Below are 21,921 nucleotides of genomic sequence, written 5' to 3' on the forward strand. Positions count from 1 at the left end.
CCTCGGTCCTGTCCCGGCGCGCGCGGCCCCGCTCCCTAGGGCGCGCGCGCGCCGGGTCTTTGCGATTTAAAGGGCCACTGCGCCGCTGATTGGCGCAGTGATTCCAATTAGTGTGTTCACCTGTGCACTTCCCTATATCACCTCACTTCCCCTGCACTCCCTTGCCGGATCTTGTTGCCATCGTGCCAGTGAAAGCGTTTCCTTGTGTGTTCCTAGCCTGTGTTCCAGACCTCCTGCCGTTGCCCCTGACTACGATCCTTGCTGCCTGCCCCGACCTTCTGCTACGTCCGACCTTGCTTCTGTCTACTCCCTTGTACCGCGCCTATCTTCAGCAGCCAGAGAGGTGAGCCGTTGCTAGTGGATACGACCTGGTCACTACCGCCGCAGCAAGACCATCCCGCTTTGCGGCGGGCTCTGGTGAAAACCAGTAGTGACTTAGAACCGATCCACTAGCACGGTCCACGCCAATCCCTCTCTGGCACAGAGGATCCACTACCTGCCAGCCGGCATCGTGACAACATCATGGTGCAACTTTTACTATGACTTTGGTATTGAAGTAACAGTTGTGGCAAGTCAATGGAAGTCATGCTCAACTTCAATGGTTATGTCATTGATAACCATAGCTTGATGATCCCAAAGTTCTTTAGTGTAAATCCATTTTAGATTATTCAATAACAGTTTAATGTTAATGGAAAACACTGACAATTTGATGGTAACAAACCATATGAAAAACTAAGTTTTAAAAAAATATTAGTGTTTAACTGTGTAGATTTGCCACTGTTTTAAATACTGAATGCTGTCTTGATAGATTAATTAAATGGCAATAATATTCAACTACCTATGGTCTAGCAATTCATAACTGGGAATAAAAATGAATGCATCATCTAGACATCCTCGTTGTAGCATATTGGCCTTATGATCCTATTCCCAAATTGCTTCATAAAAGTGCTAGACTCACATACTGAATGAGAATGTTCATTTTATAGTAAAATGCTAAAAGCAGCAAGATTTAAGATGCCAAATAGACACACACACAAAAAAATAACTATTCACCTATTGACAGAATATTGAGATCAGGGTCATCATTACAAATAATTGTGACCATACCAGAGGCCATTTTGATAGTGCTGTTATTTACAATAAACTGTAAAGTTTGTTTAAGTTTTGAGTTTATTTTAGTTGTTGGCATGTGGTTGTATGTCAGTATAGTTATATCATGTGCTACAAAGATTATTTTGCTGGCCTACAATGTTTACACTTAGTGAGTCCACCTTTCAAGACAAAAAACACATATTAAAAACGCAACAAAAATGCACAACATGAACACAGCCTTAAAAGGGTATTCCAGGGAAAACGTAAACAAATAGGTGGGTGGAAGGTGGTAAACAAAAAAACTCCTATACTTAATTCCCTCTTTCCCCCACTGTCACCGCTGTTATAATGCTCCATCTTGTTTTGCAGCACTTCCTGTGTTCGGGGGCAGCACTTACAGTCGCCTGCTCAGCCAATCAGTGGCTAAGGCAAGACCCTGCTACAGCTGCTAGTTGGCTGAGCAGGCAAGTACATGGGCCAACCTCAAACAAGTGCTTTGCATTGAGACAGGTGCTCCAAGACAAAGGCAGGGGAGCATGAAAGGTTATTTTAGGAGGTTTTTTTTTTTTTGCTTTTACAATTTCCCTGAGCCTATTTTTCTACATTTTCCCCAGAATACCCCTGTAAAGTTTTTCTTACAATATAATGCCAATGTTATTCAATCATTTAGAAAGTGGGATACATAGAAATATATTTAATTTTAGTCATTAGAAAATTGTTTGTTCTGTGAAAAAACTAATTACATCTGTATACATTTTTTTGTCTGCTTATATGGTAAATGGTTCAGTAATGTCATTTATCTTGGTATATTCACATGCCCCACATTTGTTGCAAAAATTTCTATGACTGTTTTACTTTGTACTTTGACAAAAAGACATATAGTCATGGCCGTAAATGTTGGCACCCCTGACATTTTTCATAGAAAAGGATTGCAGTAACACATGTTTTGCTATACACAGGTTTATTCCCTTTGTGTGTATTGCAGCTAAATCAAAAAAGGGAGGAAAAAAAGCTAATTGGATATTATGCCACACCAAACTTCAAAAATGGGCTGGACAAAATTATTGGTACCCTTTCAAAATTGTGGAAAAATAATATTGTTTCTGTGTGTGCCACACTAAGCATGGACAACAGAAACAGGAGAAGAGAACTGTCTGAGGACTTGAGAACCAAAATTGTGGAAATATATCAACAATATCAAGGTTACAAGGCCATCTTCAGAGATCTAGATTTGCCTTTGTCCACAGTGCGCAACATTATCAAGAAGTTTGCAACCCATGGCACTATAGCTAATCTCCCTGGACGTGGACGGAAGAGAAACATTGATGAAAGGTGTCAACACAGGATAGTCTGGATGGTGGATAAGCAGCCCCAAACAAGTTCCAAAGATATTCAAGCTGTCCTGCAGGCTCAGGGAGCATCAGTGTCAGCGCGAACTATCCATCGACATTTAAATTAAATGAAACGTTATAGCAAAAGACTCAGGAGGACCCCACTGCTGACACAGAGACATAAAAAAGCAAGGCTACATTTTGCCAAAATGAAATTGATGTTACGCCGAGCGCTCCGGGTCCCCGCTCCTCCCCGGAGCGCTCGCTTCTCTCTCGCTACCGCAGCGCTCCGGGCAGCTCTACTGACCCGGTGCGCTGCGATACCGTCTCCAGCCGGGATGCGATTCGCGATGCGGGTAGCGCCCGCTCGCGATGCGCATCCCGGCTCCCGTACCTGACTCGCTCTCCGTCTGTCCTGTCCCGGCGCGCGCGGCCCCGCTCCCTAGGGCGCGCGCGCGCCGGGTCTCTGCGATTTAAAGGGCCACTGCGCCGCTGATTGGCGCAGTGGTTCCAATCAGTGTGTTCACCTGTGCACTCCCTATTTGTACCTCACTTCCCCTTCACTCCCTCGCCGGATCTTGTTGCCATTGTGCCAGTGAAAGCGTTTCCTTGTGTGTTCCTAGCCTGTGTTCCAGACCTCCTGCCGTTGCCCCCGACTACGATCCTTGCTGCCTGCCCCGACCTTCTGCTACGTCCGACCTTGCTTCTGTCTACTCCCTTGTACCGCGCCTATCTTCAGCAGTCAGAGAGGTTGAGCCGTTGCTAGTGGATACGACCTGGTCACTACCGCCGCAGCAAGACCATCCCGCTTTGCGGCGGGCTCTGGTGAAAACCAGTAGTGACTTAGAACCGATCCACTAGCACGGTCCACGCCAATCCCTCTCTGGCACAGAGGATCCACTACCTGCCAGCCGGCATCGTGACAGTAGATCCGGCCATGGATCCCGCTGAAGTTCCTCTGCCAGTTGTCGCCGACCTCACCACGGTGGTCGCCCAGCAGTCACAACAGATAGCGCAACAAGGCCAACAGCTGTCTCAACTGACCGTGATGCTACAGCAGCTACTACCACAGCTTCAGCAATCATCTCCTCCGCCAGCTCCTGCACCTCCTCCGCAGCGAGTGGCCGCTTCTGGTCTACGACTATCCTTGCCGGATAAATTTGATGGGGACTCTAAATTCTGCCGTGGCTTTCTTTCCCAATGTTCCCTGCACTTGGAGATGATGTCGGACCAGTTTCCTACTGAAAGGTCTAAGGTGGCTTTCGTAGTCAGCCTTCTGTCTGGAAAAGCTCTGTCATGGGCCACACCGCTCTGGGACCGCAATGACCCCGTCACTGCCTCTATACACTCCTTCTTCTCGGAAATTCGAAGTGTCTTTGAGGAATCTGCCCGAGCCTCTTCTGCTGAGACTGCCCTGTTGAACCTGGTCCAGGGTAATTCTTCCGTTGGCGAGTACGCCGTACAATTCCGTACTCTTGCTTCAGAATTATCCTGGAATAATGAGGCCCTCTGCGCGACCTTTAAAAAAGGCCTATCCAGCAACATTAAAGATGTTCTGGCCGCACGAGAAATCCCTGCTAACCTACATGAACTCATCCATCTTGCCACTCGCATTGACATGCGTTTTTCCGAAAGGTGTCAGGAGCTCCGCCAGGATATGGACTTTGTTCGCACAAGGCGTTTTTTCTCCCCGGCTCCTCTCTCCTCTGGTCCCCTGCAATCCGTTCCTGTGCCTCCCGCCGTGGAGGCTATGCAGGTCGACCGGTCTCGCCTGACACCTCAAGAGAGGACACGACGCCGCATGGAGAATCTCTGCCTGTACTGTGCCAGTACCGAACACTTCCTGAAGGATTGTCCTATCCGTCCTCCCCGCCTGGAAAGACGTACGCTGACTCCGCACAAAGGTGAGACAGTCCTTGATGTCTACTCTGCTTCTCCACGTCTTACTGTGCCTGTGCGGATATCTGCCTCTGCCTTCTCCTTCTCTACTATGGCCTTCTTGGATTCCGGATCTGCAGGAAATTTTGTTTTGGCCTCTCTCGTCAACAGGTTCAACATCCCAGTGACCAGTCTCGCCAGACCCCTCTACATCAATTGTGTAAACAATGAAAGATTGGACTGTACCATACGTTTCCGCACGGAGCCCCTTCTAATGTGCATCGGACCTCATCACGAGAAGATTGAATTTTTGGTCCTCCCCAATTGCACTTCCGAAATCCTCCTTGGACTACCCTGGCTTCAACTCCATTCCCCAACCCTGGATTGGTCCACTGGGGAGATCAAGACTTGGGGGCCCTCTTGTTTCAAGGACTGCCTAAAACCGGTTCCCAGTACCCCTTGCCGTGACTCTGTGGTTCCCCCTGTAACCGGTCTCCCTAAGGCCTATATGGACTTTGCGGATGTTTTTTGCAAAAAACAAGCTGAGACTCTACCTCCTCACAGGCCTTATGATTGTCCTATTGACCTCCTCCCGGGCACTACTCCACCCCGGGGCAGAATCTATCCTCTGTCCGCCCCAGAGACTCTTGCTATGTCGGAGTACATCCAGGAAAATTTAAAAAAAGGCTTTATCCGTAAATCCTCCTCTCCTGCCGGAGCCGGATTTTTCTTTGTGTCCAAAAAAGATGGCTCTCTACGTCCTTGCATTGACTACCGCGGTCTTAATAAAATCACGGTAAAGAACCGCTACCCCCTACCCCTCATCTCTGAACTCTTTGATCGCCTCCAAGGTGCCCACATCTTTACCAAACTGGACTTAAGAGGTGCTTATAATCTCATCCGCATCAGAGAGGGGGATGAATGGAAAACGGCATTTAACACTAGAGATGGACACTTTGAGTATCTGGTCATGCCCTTTGGCCTGTGCAACGCCCCTGCCGTCTTCCAAGACTTTGTTAATGAAATTTTTCGTGATCTCTTATACTCCTGTGTTGTTGTATATCTGGACGATATCCTGATTTTTTCTGCCAATCTAGAAGAACACCGCCAGCATGTCCGTATGGTTCTTCAGAGACTTCGTGACAATCAACTTTATGCCAAGATAGAGAAATGTCTGTTTGAATGCCAATCTCTTCCTTTCCTAGGATACTTGGTCTCTGGCCAGGGACTACAAATGGATCCAGACAAACTCTCTGCCGTCTTAGATTGGCCACGCCCCTCCGGACTCCGTGCTATCCAACGTTTTTTGGGGTTCGCCAATTATTACAGGCAATTTATTCCACATTTTTCTACCGTTGTGGCCCCTATCGTGGCTTTAACCAAAAAAAATGCCAATCCCAAGTCTTGGCCTCCTCAAGCGGAAGACGCCTTTAAACGGCTCAAGTCTGCCTTTTCTTCGGCTCCCGTGCTCTCCAGACCTGACCCATCTAAACCCTTCCTATTGGAGGTTGATGCCTCCTCTGTAGGAGCTGGAGCGGTCCTTCTACAAAAAAATTCTTCCGGGCATGCTGTTACTTGTGGTTTTTTTTCTAGGACCTTCTCTCCGGCGGAGAGGAACTACTCCATCGGGGATCGAGAGCTTCTAGCCATTAAATTAGCACTTGAGGAATGGAGGCATCTGCTGGAGGGATAAAGATTTCCAGTTATTATTTACACCGATCACAAGAACCTCTCCTATCTCCAGTCTGCCCAACGGCTGAATCCTCGCCAGGCCAGGTGGTCTCTGTTCTTTGCCCGATTTAATTTTGAAATTCACTTTCGGCCTGCCGATAAGAACATTAGGGCCGATGCTCTCTCTCGTTCCTCGGATGCCTCGGAAGTTGAACTCTCTCCGCAACACATCATTCCTCCTGACTGCCTGATTTCCACTTCTCCAGCCTCCATCAGGCAAACTCCTCCAGGAAAGACCTTCGTCTCTCCATGCCAACGCCTCGGAATCCTCAAATGGGGTCACTCCTCCCATCTCGCAGGTCATGCAGGCATCAAGAAATCTGTGCAACTCATCTCTCGCTTCTATTGGTGGCCGACTCTGGAGACGGATGTCATGGACTTTGTGCGAGCCTGCACTGTCTGTGCCCGGGATAAGACTCCTCGCCAGAAGCCCGCTGGTTTTCTTCATCCTCTGCCTGTCCCCGAACAGCCTTGGTCTCTGATTGGTATGGATTTTATTACAGACCTACCCCCATCCCGTGGCAACACTGTTGTTTGGGTGGTCGTTGATCGATTCTCCAAGATGGCACATTTCATCCCTCTTCCTGGTCTTCCTTCAGCGCCTCAGTTGGCTAAACAATTTTTTGTACACATTTTTCGTCTTCACGGGTTGCCCACACAGATAGTCTCGGATAGAGGCGTCCAATTCGTGTCAAAATTCTGGAGGGCTCTCTGTAAACAACTCAAGATTAAATTAAACTTTTCTTCTGCATATCATCCTCAATCCAATGGACAAGTAGAAAGAATTAACCAGGTCTTGGGTGATTATTTACGACATTTTGTTTCCTCCCGCCAGGATGATTGGGCAGATCTTCTGCCATGGGCCGAGTTCTCGTATAACTTTAGAGTCTCTGAATCTTCCTCCAAATCCCCATTTTTCGTGGTGTACGGCCGTCACCCTCTTCCCCCCCTCCCTACTCCCTTGCCCTCTGGTTTGCCCGCTGTAGATGAAGTGACTCGTGATCTTTCCACCATATGGAAAGAGACCCAAGATTCTCTTTTACAGGCTTCATCTCGCATGAAAAAGTTTGCCGATAAGAAAAGAAGAGCTCCCCCCATTTTTGCTCCCGGAGACAAGGTATGGCTCTCCGCTAAATATGTCCGCTTTCGTGTCCCCAGTTACAAACTGGGTCCACGCTATCTTGGTCCTTTCAAAGTCTTGTGCCAAATTAATCCTGTCTCTTACAAACTTCTTCTTCCTCCTTCTCTCCGTATTCCTAATGCCTTTCATGTCTCTCTTCTTAAACCACTCATCATCAACCGTTTCTCTCCCAAATTAGTTTCTCCCACTCCTGTCTCCGGTTCTTCTGACGTCTTCTCAGTGAAAGAGATACTGGCCTCCAAGACGGTCAGAGGAAAAAGGTTCTTTTTGGTGGATTGGGAGGGCTGTGGACCTGAAGAGAGATCCTGGGAACCTGAGGACAACATCCTAGACAAAAGTCTGCTCCTCAGGTTCTCAGGCTCTAAGAAGAGGGGGAGACCCAAGGGGGGGGGGTACTGTTACGCCGAGCGCTCCGGGTCCCCGCTCCTCCCCGGAGCGCTCGCTTCTCTCTCGCTACCGCAGCGCTCCGGGCAGCTCTACTGACCCGGTGCGCTGCGATACCGTCTCCAGCCGGGATGCGATTCGCGATGCGGGTAGCGCCCGCTCGCGATGCGCATCCCGGCTCCCGTACCTGACTCGCTCTCCGTCTGTCCTGTCCCGGCGCGCGCGGCCCCGCTCCCTAGGGCGCGCGCGCGCCGGGTCTCTGCGATTTAAAGGGCCACTGCGCCGCTGATTGGCGCAGTGGTTCCAATCAGTGTGTTCACCTGTGCACTCCCTATTTGTACCTCACTTCCCCTTCACTCCCTCGCCGGATCTTGTTGCCATTGTGCCAGTGAAAGCGTTTCCTTGTGTGTTCCTAGCCTGTGTTCCAGACCTCCTGCCGTTGCCCCCGACTACGATCCTTGCTGCCTGCCCCGACCTTCTGCTACGTCCGACCTTGCTTCTGTCTACTCCCTTGTACCGCGCCTATCTTCAGCAGTCAGAGAGGTTGAGCCGTTGCTAGTGGATACGACCTGGTCACTACCGCCGCAGCAAGACCATCCCGCTTTGCGGCGGGCTCTGGTGAAAACCAGTAGTGACTTAGAACCGATCCACTAGCACGGTCCACGCCAATCCCTCTCTGGCACAGAGGATCCACTACCTGCCAGCCGGCATCGTGACAATTGAGTTAGCCAAAATCCTTCTGGGAAAACGTCTTGTGGACAGATGAGCCCAAGATAGAGCTTTTTGGTAAAGCACATCATTCCACTGTTTACCGAAAGTAGAATGAGGCCTACAAAGAAAAGAACACAGTACCTACAGTGAAATATGGTGGAGGTTCAATGATGTTTTGGGGTTGTTTTGCTGCATCTGGCACTGGGTGCTTGAATGTGTGTAAGACATCATGAAATCTGAGGATTACCAATGGATTTTGGGTCGCACTGTACAGCCCAGTGTCAGAAAGCTGAGTTTGCGTCCAAGATCTTGGGTCTTCCAGCAGGACAATGAGCCCAAACATAGGTAAAAAAAGCACCCAGAAATGGATGGCAACAAAGGGCTGGAGAGTTCTGAAGTTGCCAGCAATGAGTCCAGATCTAAATCCCATTGAACACCCGTGGAGAGATCTTAAAATTGCTGTTGGGAAAAGGCACCCCTCCAATAAGAGAGCTCTGGAGCAGTTTGCAAAGGAAGAGTGGTCCAACATTCCGGCTGAGAGGTGTAAGAAACTTATTGATGGTTATAGGAAGCGACTGATTTCAGTTATTTTTTCCAAAGGGTGTGCAACCAAATATTAAATTAAGTGCCAGTAATTTTGTCCAGACCATTTTTGGAGTTTGGTGTGACATTACGTCCAATTTGCTTTTTTTCCTCCCTTTCTTGGTTTAGTTCCATACTCACAAATGGAATAAACATGTGTATAGCAAAACATGTGTTACTGCAATCCTTTTCTGTGAGAAATACTCAATTTTCTTGAAAAATTTCAGGAGTGCCAACATTTACGGCCATGACTGTATATTGAATAATGAATTTGGACAGGCACTTAGTGGGCCAAAACAATTATTTAGACCATCCTAGAGGTCTGTGTCCAGCTTTAATGTGTTAGAATGTCATTGTCTATTTGTAATGTATGTTGGTATTTGTCAAGTTGATAAATCTCCCCCATAACCTTTACATAAGATATGTTATTGCGATCTTTCATGGAAAATATAGTTCATCTTGCTCATCTTGCCCCGTCTTGCCATAGTATACATGACGTGGACACAAATCAGCCCTATCTTAGTGTATTGACATTTGGTGATCAGCACTACAGTCAGATGCCTTAACATTAGTTTTTAGATTAGAATAATGCCATCATTTTGCTATTGAAGACTTAAGTGGTATCCTTGTCTAACTCTTCTATTAAACCTTGCAGTGAAAGGGGATCTTACTTACTGCAGTGGTACTGATGGGGTTACCATGGAGACAGAATCTTCCAGTCGGAAAACACCCCTCCATTTATAACCCAGCCTAATAGCAAACACCACCTTCACAAATCTCACACACTGTCTCTCCAGAAAACCTGGCCTTGAGATCACAGGTTATTTAAGGGGTTATTTGGCTAAATGTATCCCTGTTGCTGTGATACCGGATCTCATAGTATTTGAGGGAGCTCCATGGGAGGGTTCTGTGCGTTTTCTTTGTAGAAAGGCACATTTTTCCACATAGATTGTGCACTGTCTCATACACATTTACAACTTCTTTCTTGTGTTTTCCCAGCTTTTCAATAAGGTAACTTTTTCCCTTAAAAGGAGAACTGGCAACAATCTTATAACATAGTATACAATAAAATAAAAGATTAATGTCATCCCATAGTTGAAACAAAAGCCTGTCAGTAAGTGGATTTAATGTTTTGTGGATTTCTAAGCTTACAGGAGAGGTGTTTGGACAGAGCCGGGCAATAAGCGTCTGCCTGTATGTAATTATTAACATGACAAGAGCTGCTTAAGTACATTGCTATGGAACTGGACATTTAACCTCTTAACTGCCTTTTATACTGAGCTAACTCACTGGTTGCCAGGCTCTTTTAGTTCCCTACAGCTAATGAATATGTAATATAGAGCAGGTAAAACTAGGGAAAAACCTCATGTTTTTGCATTCTGTTAAAAGTTTATATTTTTCAAGATAAGAAAAAAGGCACCTTTAAGGGTACAGTCCCACGTACCGCTTCCGCAGCATATTTCATGCTGCGCAAAATCTGCTGCTGCAGCAGGAAATGCGCTGCGTAATCCCTGATCACCATACTCACAGGGCTTTCCGGCAGCAGCTCTATGTGTGCAGAGAGTTTTGGAGGTGGGGCACAACATAGCACGGCCCCGCCTCCAAAACTCACTGCACACATAGGGCTGCCAACGGAAAGCCCTGTGTGTATGGTGATCAGGGATTATGCAGTGTATTTCCCACTGCAGCAGCAGATTTTTCGTAGCATGAAATATGCTGCGTAAGCGATACGTGGGGCCGTACCCTAAAACAGGATGCTTATCATGTTGCATCCTTTTACCATTGACTTCTGTGTTACAAAAAAAAACAGGATCCATCTGGACAGAAAAACAGAACCTTCATAATTTTTGTGTCCTGGTATAATGGTAAATAGGCAAGGTTCACATCACGTTTTGCATCCTGTTGAGGCATCCTGTTTTATTTTCATAGAAATAGGAGAAAACCAACATGGTTAACCAACACAGTTAGGGATACAATAAATGATAAAAGTGAAAGTATTCAGACTGCTGAAACAAGAAGGTAGTTGGGAGACATTAAAACTTTATTAAAACAATTAATTCTGTAAAAGAATAAAATAAAATTAGCAAAAAGTTCAACACAGAGAATTATTGCCACAGCCACAATTTGTATTTTGCACTGCCAAAATTTGTATTTTGATCTACTTGCTTTTCAGAATAATTTAAAAAACTAACAGGTTGTTAGTATACATTTTGATCAAAAACTACAAGCTCACTCACCACGTTAAGGCCACCTAATCAGAGTGGGTCCCTAAACTACCACTGGCATAGCGCCAAGCAGCGACCACGTCTACTGCGGCACCAAGCCCACAGGGGAATGACCCAGTGGCCAGGCAGCCCCACTGCTGCCCGACCAAGCCCACAGCCACACCACTCCACAAAGCACCACAGCAACAATGTCCGCCACAGAGCACCACAGCAGTGTGAACACCTATCATGTGCTCTCACTAATCTGATCAGCTTCTATGAGGAGGTCAGTTATAGACTGGACCGGGGTGAAGCTGTGGATGTTGTGTATCTGGACTTTTCAAAGGCATTTGATACTGTGCCACACAGAAGGTTAATAGGGGAGGATATATGTAACTGGGTTAGTAAATGACTCTGTGATAGGAAGCAGAGGGTGGGTATCAATGTAACTTATTAGAGTTAGGTTACAGTTACAAGTGGTGTACCACAGGGGTCAGTACTGGGTTCACTTCTTTCCAATGACTTTGTACAGGGATTACAGAGTAGATTTCTATATTTGCAGATGACACTAAACTGGGTAAGATGATCACCAAAGAGGAGGATAACATAATAGTAAAGAGAGATTTTGGGAAGCTGGAGGCTTGGGCACATACATGGCAAATATAGTTTAATGTGGTTAAATGTATGGTTATGCACTTGGGCCATAAAATATACATTTATTGCTAAATTTTTCTTGAAAATTGTGCTACATAATAAAACATTAGGTAAAACTACTACCAAAAAGGACTTGGGGATACTGGTGGACAGTAAATTCAACTTTGGTGACCAGTGCCAGGCAGCTGCTGCCAAGGCTAATAAAGTTATGGGATGTATCAAGAGAGGCACAGAGGCTCATCACAAGAACATAGTTTTGCCTCTGTATAAATTATTAGTCAGGCCACATATGGAGTATTGTGTCCAGTTTTGGGCACCTGTATATAAAAAAGACATGGCTGAACTGGAGAGGGTGCTGAGGAGGGCGACAAAGATGATATGAACTGGCGCTAAGACGTACCTTTTTTCTAATCTCGGAGAATAAAAACAGTACCTTTTTAGTAGCTTACAGCTCAAAGCACACAGTACTGTGGTGTTCTGGCACCCTGCGTCCTAGTATGCGATAGATTTATTTCCATGAGGATCTGCAAGAAGAATACATGTCCATGTAATTCTGTTTAAAATCAGAGGCACCCAAAAATCTGTATGCAAACATAGCAAATTTGTACCACAGATGGTACAGTCTATACAGTTTAGCCGGGCCCACGGAGGTGACCAGTGACTTCAGAGACCTTAAAGGGGTACTCCAGTAAAAAAACTTTATTTTTTTTTTAAATCAACTTGTGCCAGAAAGTTAAACAGATTTGTAAATTACATCTATTAAAAAATCTTAATCGTTCCAGTACTTATTAGCTGCTGAATACTACAGTAGAGATTCTTTTCCGTTTGTAACACAGAGCTGTTTGCTGACATCATGAGCACAGTGCTCTCTGCTGACATCTCTGTCCATTTTAGGAACTGTCCAGAGTAGGAGAAAATCCCCATAGCAAACATATGCTGCTCTGGACAGTTCCTAAAATGGACAGAGATGTCAGCGGAGAGGACTGTGCTCATGATGTCAGCAGACAGCAGACAGTGTTTCAAAAAGAAAAGAATTTCCGCTGTAGTATTCAGCAGCTAATAAATACTGTAAGGATTAAGATTTTTTAATAGAAGTAATTCACAAATCTGTTTAACTTTCCGGCACCAGTTAATAAAAACATTTTTAAAAGTTTTCCACCGGAGTACCCCTAAGGACGTAGGGCGTACCTGTACGCCCTACGCCCGGTGTTTAAAACGGGGTCTTCAATTTTGTCGCACAATGAATTTTTTTTATGTTTCTCGGTGGAATTTTGGGTAAAATGACTAATGTCACTGCAAAGTAGAATTGGTGGCGCAAAAAATAAGCCATCATATGGAATTTTATGTGCAAAATTGAAAGCTTTAGGATTTTTAGAAGGTGATGAGGAAAAAATTAAAATGCAAAAACAGAAAACCCCTTCGTCCTTAAGGGGTTAAGAGCTTGCTGGGACTTGCAGTGGTTTTAGACAATTTAGTGCAGGCCACGTTGACTTGACAATAGATCACAGTAACTGACTTGACTAGACTGGAGACAGACTAAGCTGTGACTTTAGCTTACTTGTAGACTTGTAGCTTGTGGCTGCAGACTTGAGGCCTTCTATGACTCCAGACACACTTAGGCTTGACTGCACCTCAGCAAAGACTAAGGAACTAAGAAAGAGAAGCGAATCCTCCAGAGGCTTTTATGCGGGAGACTCTGGTGGGGTCCCATTGGTCACCCTTAAGTCACCTGGTCACTGATACCTCCTGGGTAACAATTACATGACAACTCACATGTTAACTGGTGATCACATGTTAACCTTTCTTAAAGATATAACATTCTTATACACATAACATAGCGGATAATATACAATTACAGTAGAAGAGATGCAGGAGGGGGGGCAGGGGACATTGCAGGGAGGCTGCCTGACAGGGCAGCAAGGGTACGAGGAAACAACTCTCGTGCTGGGCCACCACACAAGGTTTTAAAGGGAACCTGTCATATCTTTCATGGTGCCTGGACCAAGAGTCATCAGGGTGACCCCTGGCTGCTTATCCCCACCCCATCAAAATTGATTGATAGAGCTCTTGCTGTACCCAAATAGAGAGAGATCTATCAATCAAGGAGATGGAACAGGGAGAATCAGGGACTGCCCCAATGACTCATGATTAAAGGAAAACTGTCACTAAACTCCCCCTGCACTAACCAGAGGTACTGGCTGGTAGTTCGGGGGAAGCTGATCAATAGCACTACCATGCCCGGATCTGTCCAGCCGTTCGCCCCTTATCTTCATTATTCCTGATATGCAAATGATCTTCTCATTGTCATGGGCGAGGTTACAAGGCTACATCTGGCACTGTGACGTCAGCACTGCTCATCCACAGCACCGCCCGGCTTATGAATATTCATCCCCTCCCTCCACCCCCTCTTCTCCCCGCTCTGTACAGGACTCCACTGCGCTGAGGCCGCTCCCGGGTATACACAGGAAGCGGCACATGTGCAGTGGAGTCCTGTACAGATCGGGGAGGAGAGGGAGAGGCGGGGATGAATATTGAATGAAGGGGATGAATATTCATAGGCTGGGCGGTGCTACGGACGAGCGGCCCTGACATCACAGTGCCAGATGGAGGCATGTAACCCCCCCCCCCCCCCCCCAGTTAGATCATTTGCTTATCATGAATAATGAAGATAACAGGCGAACAGCTGGATGGATCCGGGCATGGTAGGCAGCATATTGATCAGCGTCCCCCGCACTACCAGACAGTACTTCTGGTTAGTGCAGGGGGAGTTTAGTGTGCAGGGGGAGTTTAGTAACAGTTTTCCTTTAAGGCAGCATATAAGGGATGATTGGTTACCTTTACAAACAGTTTTTTTTCAAGATCTATACAGAATTAAGACACAAATATATATTTGTTGCACACCTTTCATTTCACAATCAATAACCATTATCTAGGAATGACCCTGGCACTCATACGACCATTTTATCCATAGTCATAGCAAAGTTTAACACAGAGTCCAGCTCACCTTCCTCAATGTAGTGCACAGACCTGCACAGTGGCAACTTCAAAAGAAAACAATGGTCCAGCACATTAAGAAGTGCAGCTTTATTTCGGAACTTGACACATCACAGATATAATCAGCTACAACATCAAACACGTTTCGAGTGCATTCGCTCTTCCTCGGTGACTGAGGAAGAACGCATGCGCTCAAAACAGGTTTGGTGTTGGAGCCAATTTTACCTGTGATGTGTCAAGTTCCAAAATAAAGCTGCATTTCTTTATGTGCTGGACCATCGTTTTCTTTTGAAGTCATAACAAAGTTTACTTTAAGAGTTGGCTGTTGCAGTTTATACAAGTAGGTTAAATTTGACTAAATTGTAATCTCCCCACTAAAATAGAAAAAAAACTCCTAATAACTGAATACCAACACCACCATTCTTCTGAGGAAAACAAAAATGTGATTTTTACTGCTTCCCCGTGCATATTAAATTTGTCAGCTCCACATCATGCTCAGAGCTGCAGACATTGACAGATACCTGATAGATAACACAAATGATAACTGTCTCTTAGCTAATGGCTATTTACAAAGTTATAAAATCATGTATTCCTTACAAGCCAAAGAGTCACAAAGGCCAAGCTGAGCTGCAGCATGCCCACCTCCTTGCCACCCCATGATTGATTTATATGATTTGGATCGAGCACTGATCCTTATATGTCAATTACACAACACTTGAGCTTACAAGAAAAACATCAGTTTAAAGCTATGCAAACAGACATCAGCTAAAAGTAAGCTATCAATTGCTTTATCACTATTTAAAAAGCTATCTGCCCATGCCTGCAGTTTTGAGTATGATATAGAGCTGACAGATTCACTTTAACGCAACACACAGCATGACCATTTTATTGGGCTATAAAATTAGGCAATAAATCTTTTCACAAACATCAACATTTACTACATGTAGCTTTGTGAGTCTGTCAAATGTTGATGTTAAGGTATGTTTTCGTGCATCTTTTTTATCAAGCCTGCTCTAAGGCAACTGTATTCTTCAGCTTTCATTATACTATGTTTGTCAGTACAAGTGTTTGGGACTGAGTCAGTCTGCTCTTTTTGTGTACAAGCATATGTGTTCATTTGTGAGTCATAGATTACAATCACTCACTGCGAATAGTAGTTTGGGCTAATCTGCTCATGTCATATTGGTGCTTGCCTTCCCTTTGATGTTGCTATAAATGCTATCTGATCATTAAAATTAAGAAATTCAACACTGCCTATCTGTTGTGAAGGACTAAGAACATAGAAGTATTTGTATTAGTACTAACCCCATGACTGTATTTATGAAAGGCCCGTCCACACTGCTGAAGTGGGCGTGCACCTTTTCCATAGATGGCAATGCAGTCTGACGAAATTCCACCAAAAGAATGAACACATTCTTTTGGCAGGTCCTGAATCTTGAACTTTCATTGGACTGAATATGTATAGGAGTATAATTAGTTCCCTTTTGTGTTGGTGGTTAGCCTATAAAGGTAAGTGAGTTTTGAAACATTTCCTAAAGTCTGCAAAAAAAAAAACTGTTTGAGGGCCCCCTAGTTCTGAACTTGCTCTTCCTTTACAGTTTGTCTCCAAACAACCAAAGTCCAACTCTGCTCAGTCCCTGTAGTCCCTGCAGCCCAAACAGTCCGCTGCAAACCCTACACCCATGGAGGTAAGAAGCTCAGTGCTGTAGCTCAGCTTCTAAATTGTGTAATCTGTTGTGTTTCTGCTAAAACCTTCTCCGATCTTTGAATCTGAGGGTTAAACTGTCAATACTACTTTTTATAATCTATCCTTCTATACTATGCAATAGTATTTCTGTTATATAAAATATATTCCTATAGGTTTATAGTAGTTATTACTTTATCTAAAACAACAAAGTAGTTAAATAAAACCAGTCAGATGCTTTTTGCTCTCCAAAGGGCCACCATGAGCTGGCTGTTTCCATTCTGTGCTTTCTAAAGGAGTCCATATTAGCAAAAGCAGATGTTAGGTATGGCTAAATGAGAGCTTTTATCCCTGTTTATGCCTTATGCTAAGTTACTTTCTGCTGTCAAGGAGGTGAAGACATTTGGAAAACAATAAATTGGCCATACCCTGATCCCACCCAATCTTGCTTGAATTACGTCCCAAAGATAATACATAATGGGGGAGATTTATCAAAACCTGTGTGGAGAAAATGTGGTAAAGGTTGCCTATAGCAACCAATCAGATTGCTTCTTTAATTTCACCGGACTCATTAAAAATTAAAGAAGCAATCTGATTGGTTGCTATGGGCAACTGCACTACTTTCCCTTTACACAGGTTTTGATAAATCTCCCCCAATATGTACATAACCACAAGTTGGTCTGCAAACTCGTGTAGTTTTCTTTTTCTTCTGACAATCAAGTGGCTTCTGAGGCATGTGAAGTGAAACTGGATGTGTATGTCCGATCTTCATAAGCACACTGCGCATCAGAAGACACTATCCGTTCAGAAGACACTATCCGTTCAGAAGATAAGTACAGAAGACCAAAGTACAGGATTTTGGGCTGACTTGTGATTATGTACCCTGTCCTTAGCGGCATCAATCAAGGCAGTTTATATGGGATTGGAGTACAGCCAGCTTAAAGGAGTACTCCAGCACAACATAACTTATCCCCTATCCAAAGGATAGGGTATAAGTTATAGATCGCGGGGGGGTCTGAGCGGGATCTCCAGGACAGGGGCCGCGGCAGTCTGCAGGAAGTGCAGTTTTGTCCCCAGCAGAAAGCTGTGGCAGACACTCCCCCTCCATGTATCTCTATGGGTATATGCATTCCATTACTTTTGAATCCACTCCTTGCTTTGACTTAATCAGCATCAAAAATTGCAGTGGTATATTTTCAAAAAATGCTACGTGGGAAACTATACTTAAATGCTATGAACGCCTTTGTATTCTTTTTTTTCTTTTTTTTTTTTGTTATTGATTTGTTTCCTAAATGCAAAATGAAGCATCTTACTAAATAGTCTTCATTAGAAATTTCCTACAATTAGCTGCTATTTAGGCTGAGATATGATATCTCTAACAATTAAAAAAGCAGAAAGTTGCTGATGAAGTTAACAATAGGGAGGCGTTTACACACCAGCTCAGATAGTGGACAAAACAAGTTATATGGAACACACTAATTTTGTAAAGCGTCAATGTTGTTCTTCCACTTTTGTTTACACTGCTGATAAATTTGATACATTTTATTTTAGCTGTATAGCAGTTTTGGCAGTATGACTTCCTGAACGTGTGAATTGAAGCTTTGGCATTATGACTGACAGTCCCCCTTAATGTTTCAGATGTTGTAATGAGTATTGATCACAGCATCTGAAGGGTTAATGGTGGGCATCAGCATGATCGCTGATGGCTGCCATTAGCGGCATGTCCTGTGTCCTCTAGGGGATAAATTAGTGGGAAACAGAAGGATATTTACTAATTTAAAGGAAATATTATAAAAGAATAAAAGTCAATAAAATATTTACTTAATAGACCACAAATACCTAATAAACTAGGTGTAAGGGTTGGTAGTTCTTTGTTCATTGGAGAGAGGTGGTCACCTTTTTCATTAAAGGAGTACTGCAGCTATAATACCCTTATCCCCTATCCACGGGATAGGGTATAAGTGTCTGACTGCGGGGGGTCCAACTGCTGGGACCCCCCATGATCTTCTGTATGGGGCCCATGAACTGCCGCGGCACTGCGTGGCTAACGTTTGTGTCGTCTACCTCACTGAGAGGTTGACAGACATGCCCCCTCCATTTGGCTCTATGGGAGAGGCGGAGATGCATGAATGCTGCATCTCCACCTCTCTCGTAAAGATACATGGAGGGGGGGGTGTCAGCCACAACGTCATGCTGCGGCCGAAACGCCTCCTACATGGAGAGAGCTGCAGCAGAGCTGGGGCCCCGTTCAAGAGATTGCATGCCACATCAGCAAAACAAGGAAAGCAAAAGGCATACACAAAAAGTCTACATTATTCTCTAATAATAGCCCATGCTGCACTATATAAGCAAAAGAAAATAATTTCTTGGAATGCTTCCTTAACAAACAAGTTACCTAAGGTATTTTGAAATAACTGTTCCCTGTGTTTATGGCAGTGCATTATAATGTGTACTTACATTACTCTACCTATGTCTGTGAGTACACCAAGGCATATGAATTCTGTCCATATTTCATTAATTTGGAGGGATTAATGTGCAGACAGTTTTCCTGTGTGTTTCCCAATGACCTCAAGGCCACATAGAATATACATTAATTCTATGACAGTAGCAGACTGCCAGCAGAGCAAATCCTAAAGAAGGAAATGTCACATACAAGGGGAGGGATGTCCCTCTCTCCAACAGAGCAGTGGCTGCAGATGTAATGAGGATGGGAACAAATCCATTGCGTTTCCAGGGAAACACCATCCAGCTCCTGGCTAACAGGAACATAAGGGGTATAGTCGCTGCTGAGTGATCACAGCCTTAGCAGAGCTAGGGAAGAGGGAACTCCATACAAGCAAGAGATATTAACACCTTCACAGCTATACATGCCGGCAAAACTGGGTTATACATGGTTAAAAAGGAGATTGTTCAGAAAATAGAGGATCTTGTGAGCAGTGTTAGGCTGGGTTCACACTATGTTTTGTACTTACGGTTCCCGTATACGGCTGTTAGGAAGGGGGCGGGGCTTAATCGCGGCGCCCACACTCGTATTAAACCGTATTTAATGCATGTCTATGAGCTGACCGGAGTGAACCACAGCCTCAGGTCGGCTGCGTTTTCTGCCCTATGCGGTTTCCCGACCGTAGGCAAAAACGCGGTCGACCACATTTTTGCCTGCGGTCGGGAAACCGCATACGGCCGAAAACGCAGACGACCGGAGGCTGCAGTTCACTCCGGTCGGCTCATAGACATGCATTAAATACGGTTCCCGTATACGGCTGAGTGTGGGCGCCGCGATTAAGCCCAGCCGTATACGGGAACCGTAAGTACAAAACGTAGTGTGAACCTAGCCTTACTTGTTGGTGTATTTAACTATGGTCAGTCATGAGGTCTTTTTCCAGTCCATGTTCTACATGATGTCCACTGTCCACAATATAAGGATATACCATAAACAGATTTGTGAAATCTCTTTGTGCAAGATCCAATCTAAAGTTACTGTTTTGTAAATTGTTCCATAGATACTTTTTGTGAGTGACCTAGCACTTGACCTCGTGAGACAAGTTGTGCCCAGATTCTGACTCCATAACATACTCTATTGAACAGTCATTATGCAAATGAGAGTGTTATGTGCACTGGGAGCGTTAGGGCTCGTTCACATTAACGTCTGTCCCCGTTAATTCATGCTTGTTCTCAAATCCGTTCAAGCCTTTTGCAAACGCCTTGCAAACGGCTGTAAATAGATCCCATTAATGTCAATGGGAATTTTTTACAATCCTTTGTCACCCATTTGTACTAATTTGGTTCCTATTCTGTTATTTATGGTGGAGAAAAGATGTTTTAGTCAGTATTTTTTTCTCAGTCAAATATAACAGATTAGAAACAGATATATGAAATTTAACATTGAAGTCTAAGGAAAACGGATAAGCCTGTGAGGTCATCTGTGTGCATCCCTTTTTTCCAAGCTGTTTTTGATCTGTTATTGTGAGCAACCAATAAAGGATGCAAACGAATTATAAACTGATGCAACTGGATGCCACTTAATGGCAACCCTTTGCCTCAGTTTGCATCTGTTTGTTAGTATAGTCTGTTTAGCAGCAATGACAGGAGAATGGCGGGATGGGAGAGAACGGCCATGTGTACATAGCCATACTAGACCCTTAGGAGGTCATGTATCAGCCTATATTTTTGTGAAGTGAAGGTGCACAGTGTTTGCCGCATTTATGATTGTGACTTTCATCACTGTACATGGTTTTCTGCACCAGCAAATTCAGTGGGCATTTTGTGGGTGTGGTTTGGGCATGGTTTTCTAGGTGCAAAGTTTACGCACTGATTTATGATGTGCAAATTTGCAAAGGCAGCACAGTTTTATGCAAGGGCCACTCCAGCTGGGACCAGACACAAGGCAGCCACACCAGGCTGACTGACAGATTTGCTCCACATGAGTTCCGTAAACATTAGCCGGCATTTATCAAAGGGTGCAGGCATCAGTTCAGTAATAATTTCAATTTCATTGGTATAACTATAGTCCCATGGACCTGAGGTAAAGTTTGGACCTGCCCCCAACAAACCCCCATGATAGTGTTGCTAACGTATACAAAAATATGTTTTGCAAATACCTCACATTCATTTATATATATATATATATATATATATATATATATAATCAATGAAATCATTTTCAGTATCATAATACTGCATACCAGCACACAAAGAGTAAATGTAATTACCAGTAATAACACTATACAAGGAAAACAATATACTAACTGACCACGTTAGTGCCTCTACATAGTGGCTGAATACTACCACTATGCAAGGGCCAAACAATACTACCCTACCACATCATAACTACATATAACAACCACATAATGTCTGAATAATACCATACACACTATTAACATTATTTCACCTGTAAACAGCATGCGGACAATAACCACACTGAACCACAGCCACACTCTACTGTATGTGTGAACCCAATTATCAGCTGAACCGCCGACATGGCCCTGTGTAATAGGTGTGCTGGTCAGCTGATCAGGTTGTTTTGACCCACTAAAAAGTTATCGACCCCCAGTCAGCTATGGGGGTACCGACAACAGCTGATTTGCAGTAAAGGGCTGCACAAATTATTCAGTTCATACGGCCCAGCCATACAACTGATCAAGCCCTAAGATAAGTATGCAACGCAATCTTATCCCACAACATATGGTTAGTGCTGTGTCTTATACCAGCCAGTCAGATTAGGGCTTTTATTTTTCTAAAGCAGATGAGAAACTAAAATATATAATGTGATTGGTTGATGACCATTTCACATTTTGTGTACTTTTGTTTTACACATGGCAGGGAGACATGTCAGCTACAAGAATGGGGAGCATTAAAAAAAAAATTTGCATGGGGCTCCACACTGCTTAGTTTCGCCCCTGCTTAGTGGAGTACAATTCTGCCTGCTTCCCCAGCTATTATCTCAGGATTACAGCCTCCATGCAGAGTATTACAGGTTCTGTATATACAGCTCTGCAGTGTGCTTTGGGCCTTAAAGGAGAACTCCAGACCATAAAA

The 21,921-nt window shown here is 44.5% G+C and overlaps 1 protein-coding gene across 9 annotated transcripts in view; it reads left to right on the top strand.

The window, feature by feature from the left end:
• The window catches only part of MAST3 (microtubule associated serine/threonine kinase 3), a 349,606-nt gene that overhangs the window by 92,126 nt on the left and 235,559 nt on the right, over window positions 1-21,921 (top strand). For 7 of the 9 annotated variants that reach the window (XR_008892095.1, XM_056569949.1, XM_056569940.1 and 4 more), the window contains one exon: window positions 16,301-16,390. The exons of the other annotated variants lie outside the window; for them this stretch is intronic. Coding sequence is in view for 6 of the 7 variants with exons in the window: in XM_056569949.1 (XP_056425924.1) it covers window positions 16,301-16,390 (90 nt within the window). In the remaining variant the exon portion in view is untranslated. The remainder of the gene's footprint in view (window positions 1-16,300; window positions 16,391-21,921) is intronic. 9 annotated transcript variants of the gene reach the window in all.

This window comes from Hyla sarda, chromosome 1 (assembly GCF_029499605.1).
Source record: "Hyla sarda isolate aHylSar1 chromosome 1, aHylSar1.hap1, whole genome shotgun sequence".
NCBI lineage: Eukaryota > Metazoa > Chordata > Amphibia > Anura > Hylidae > Hyla > Hyla sarda.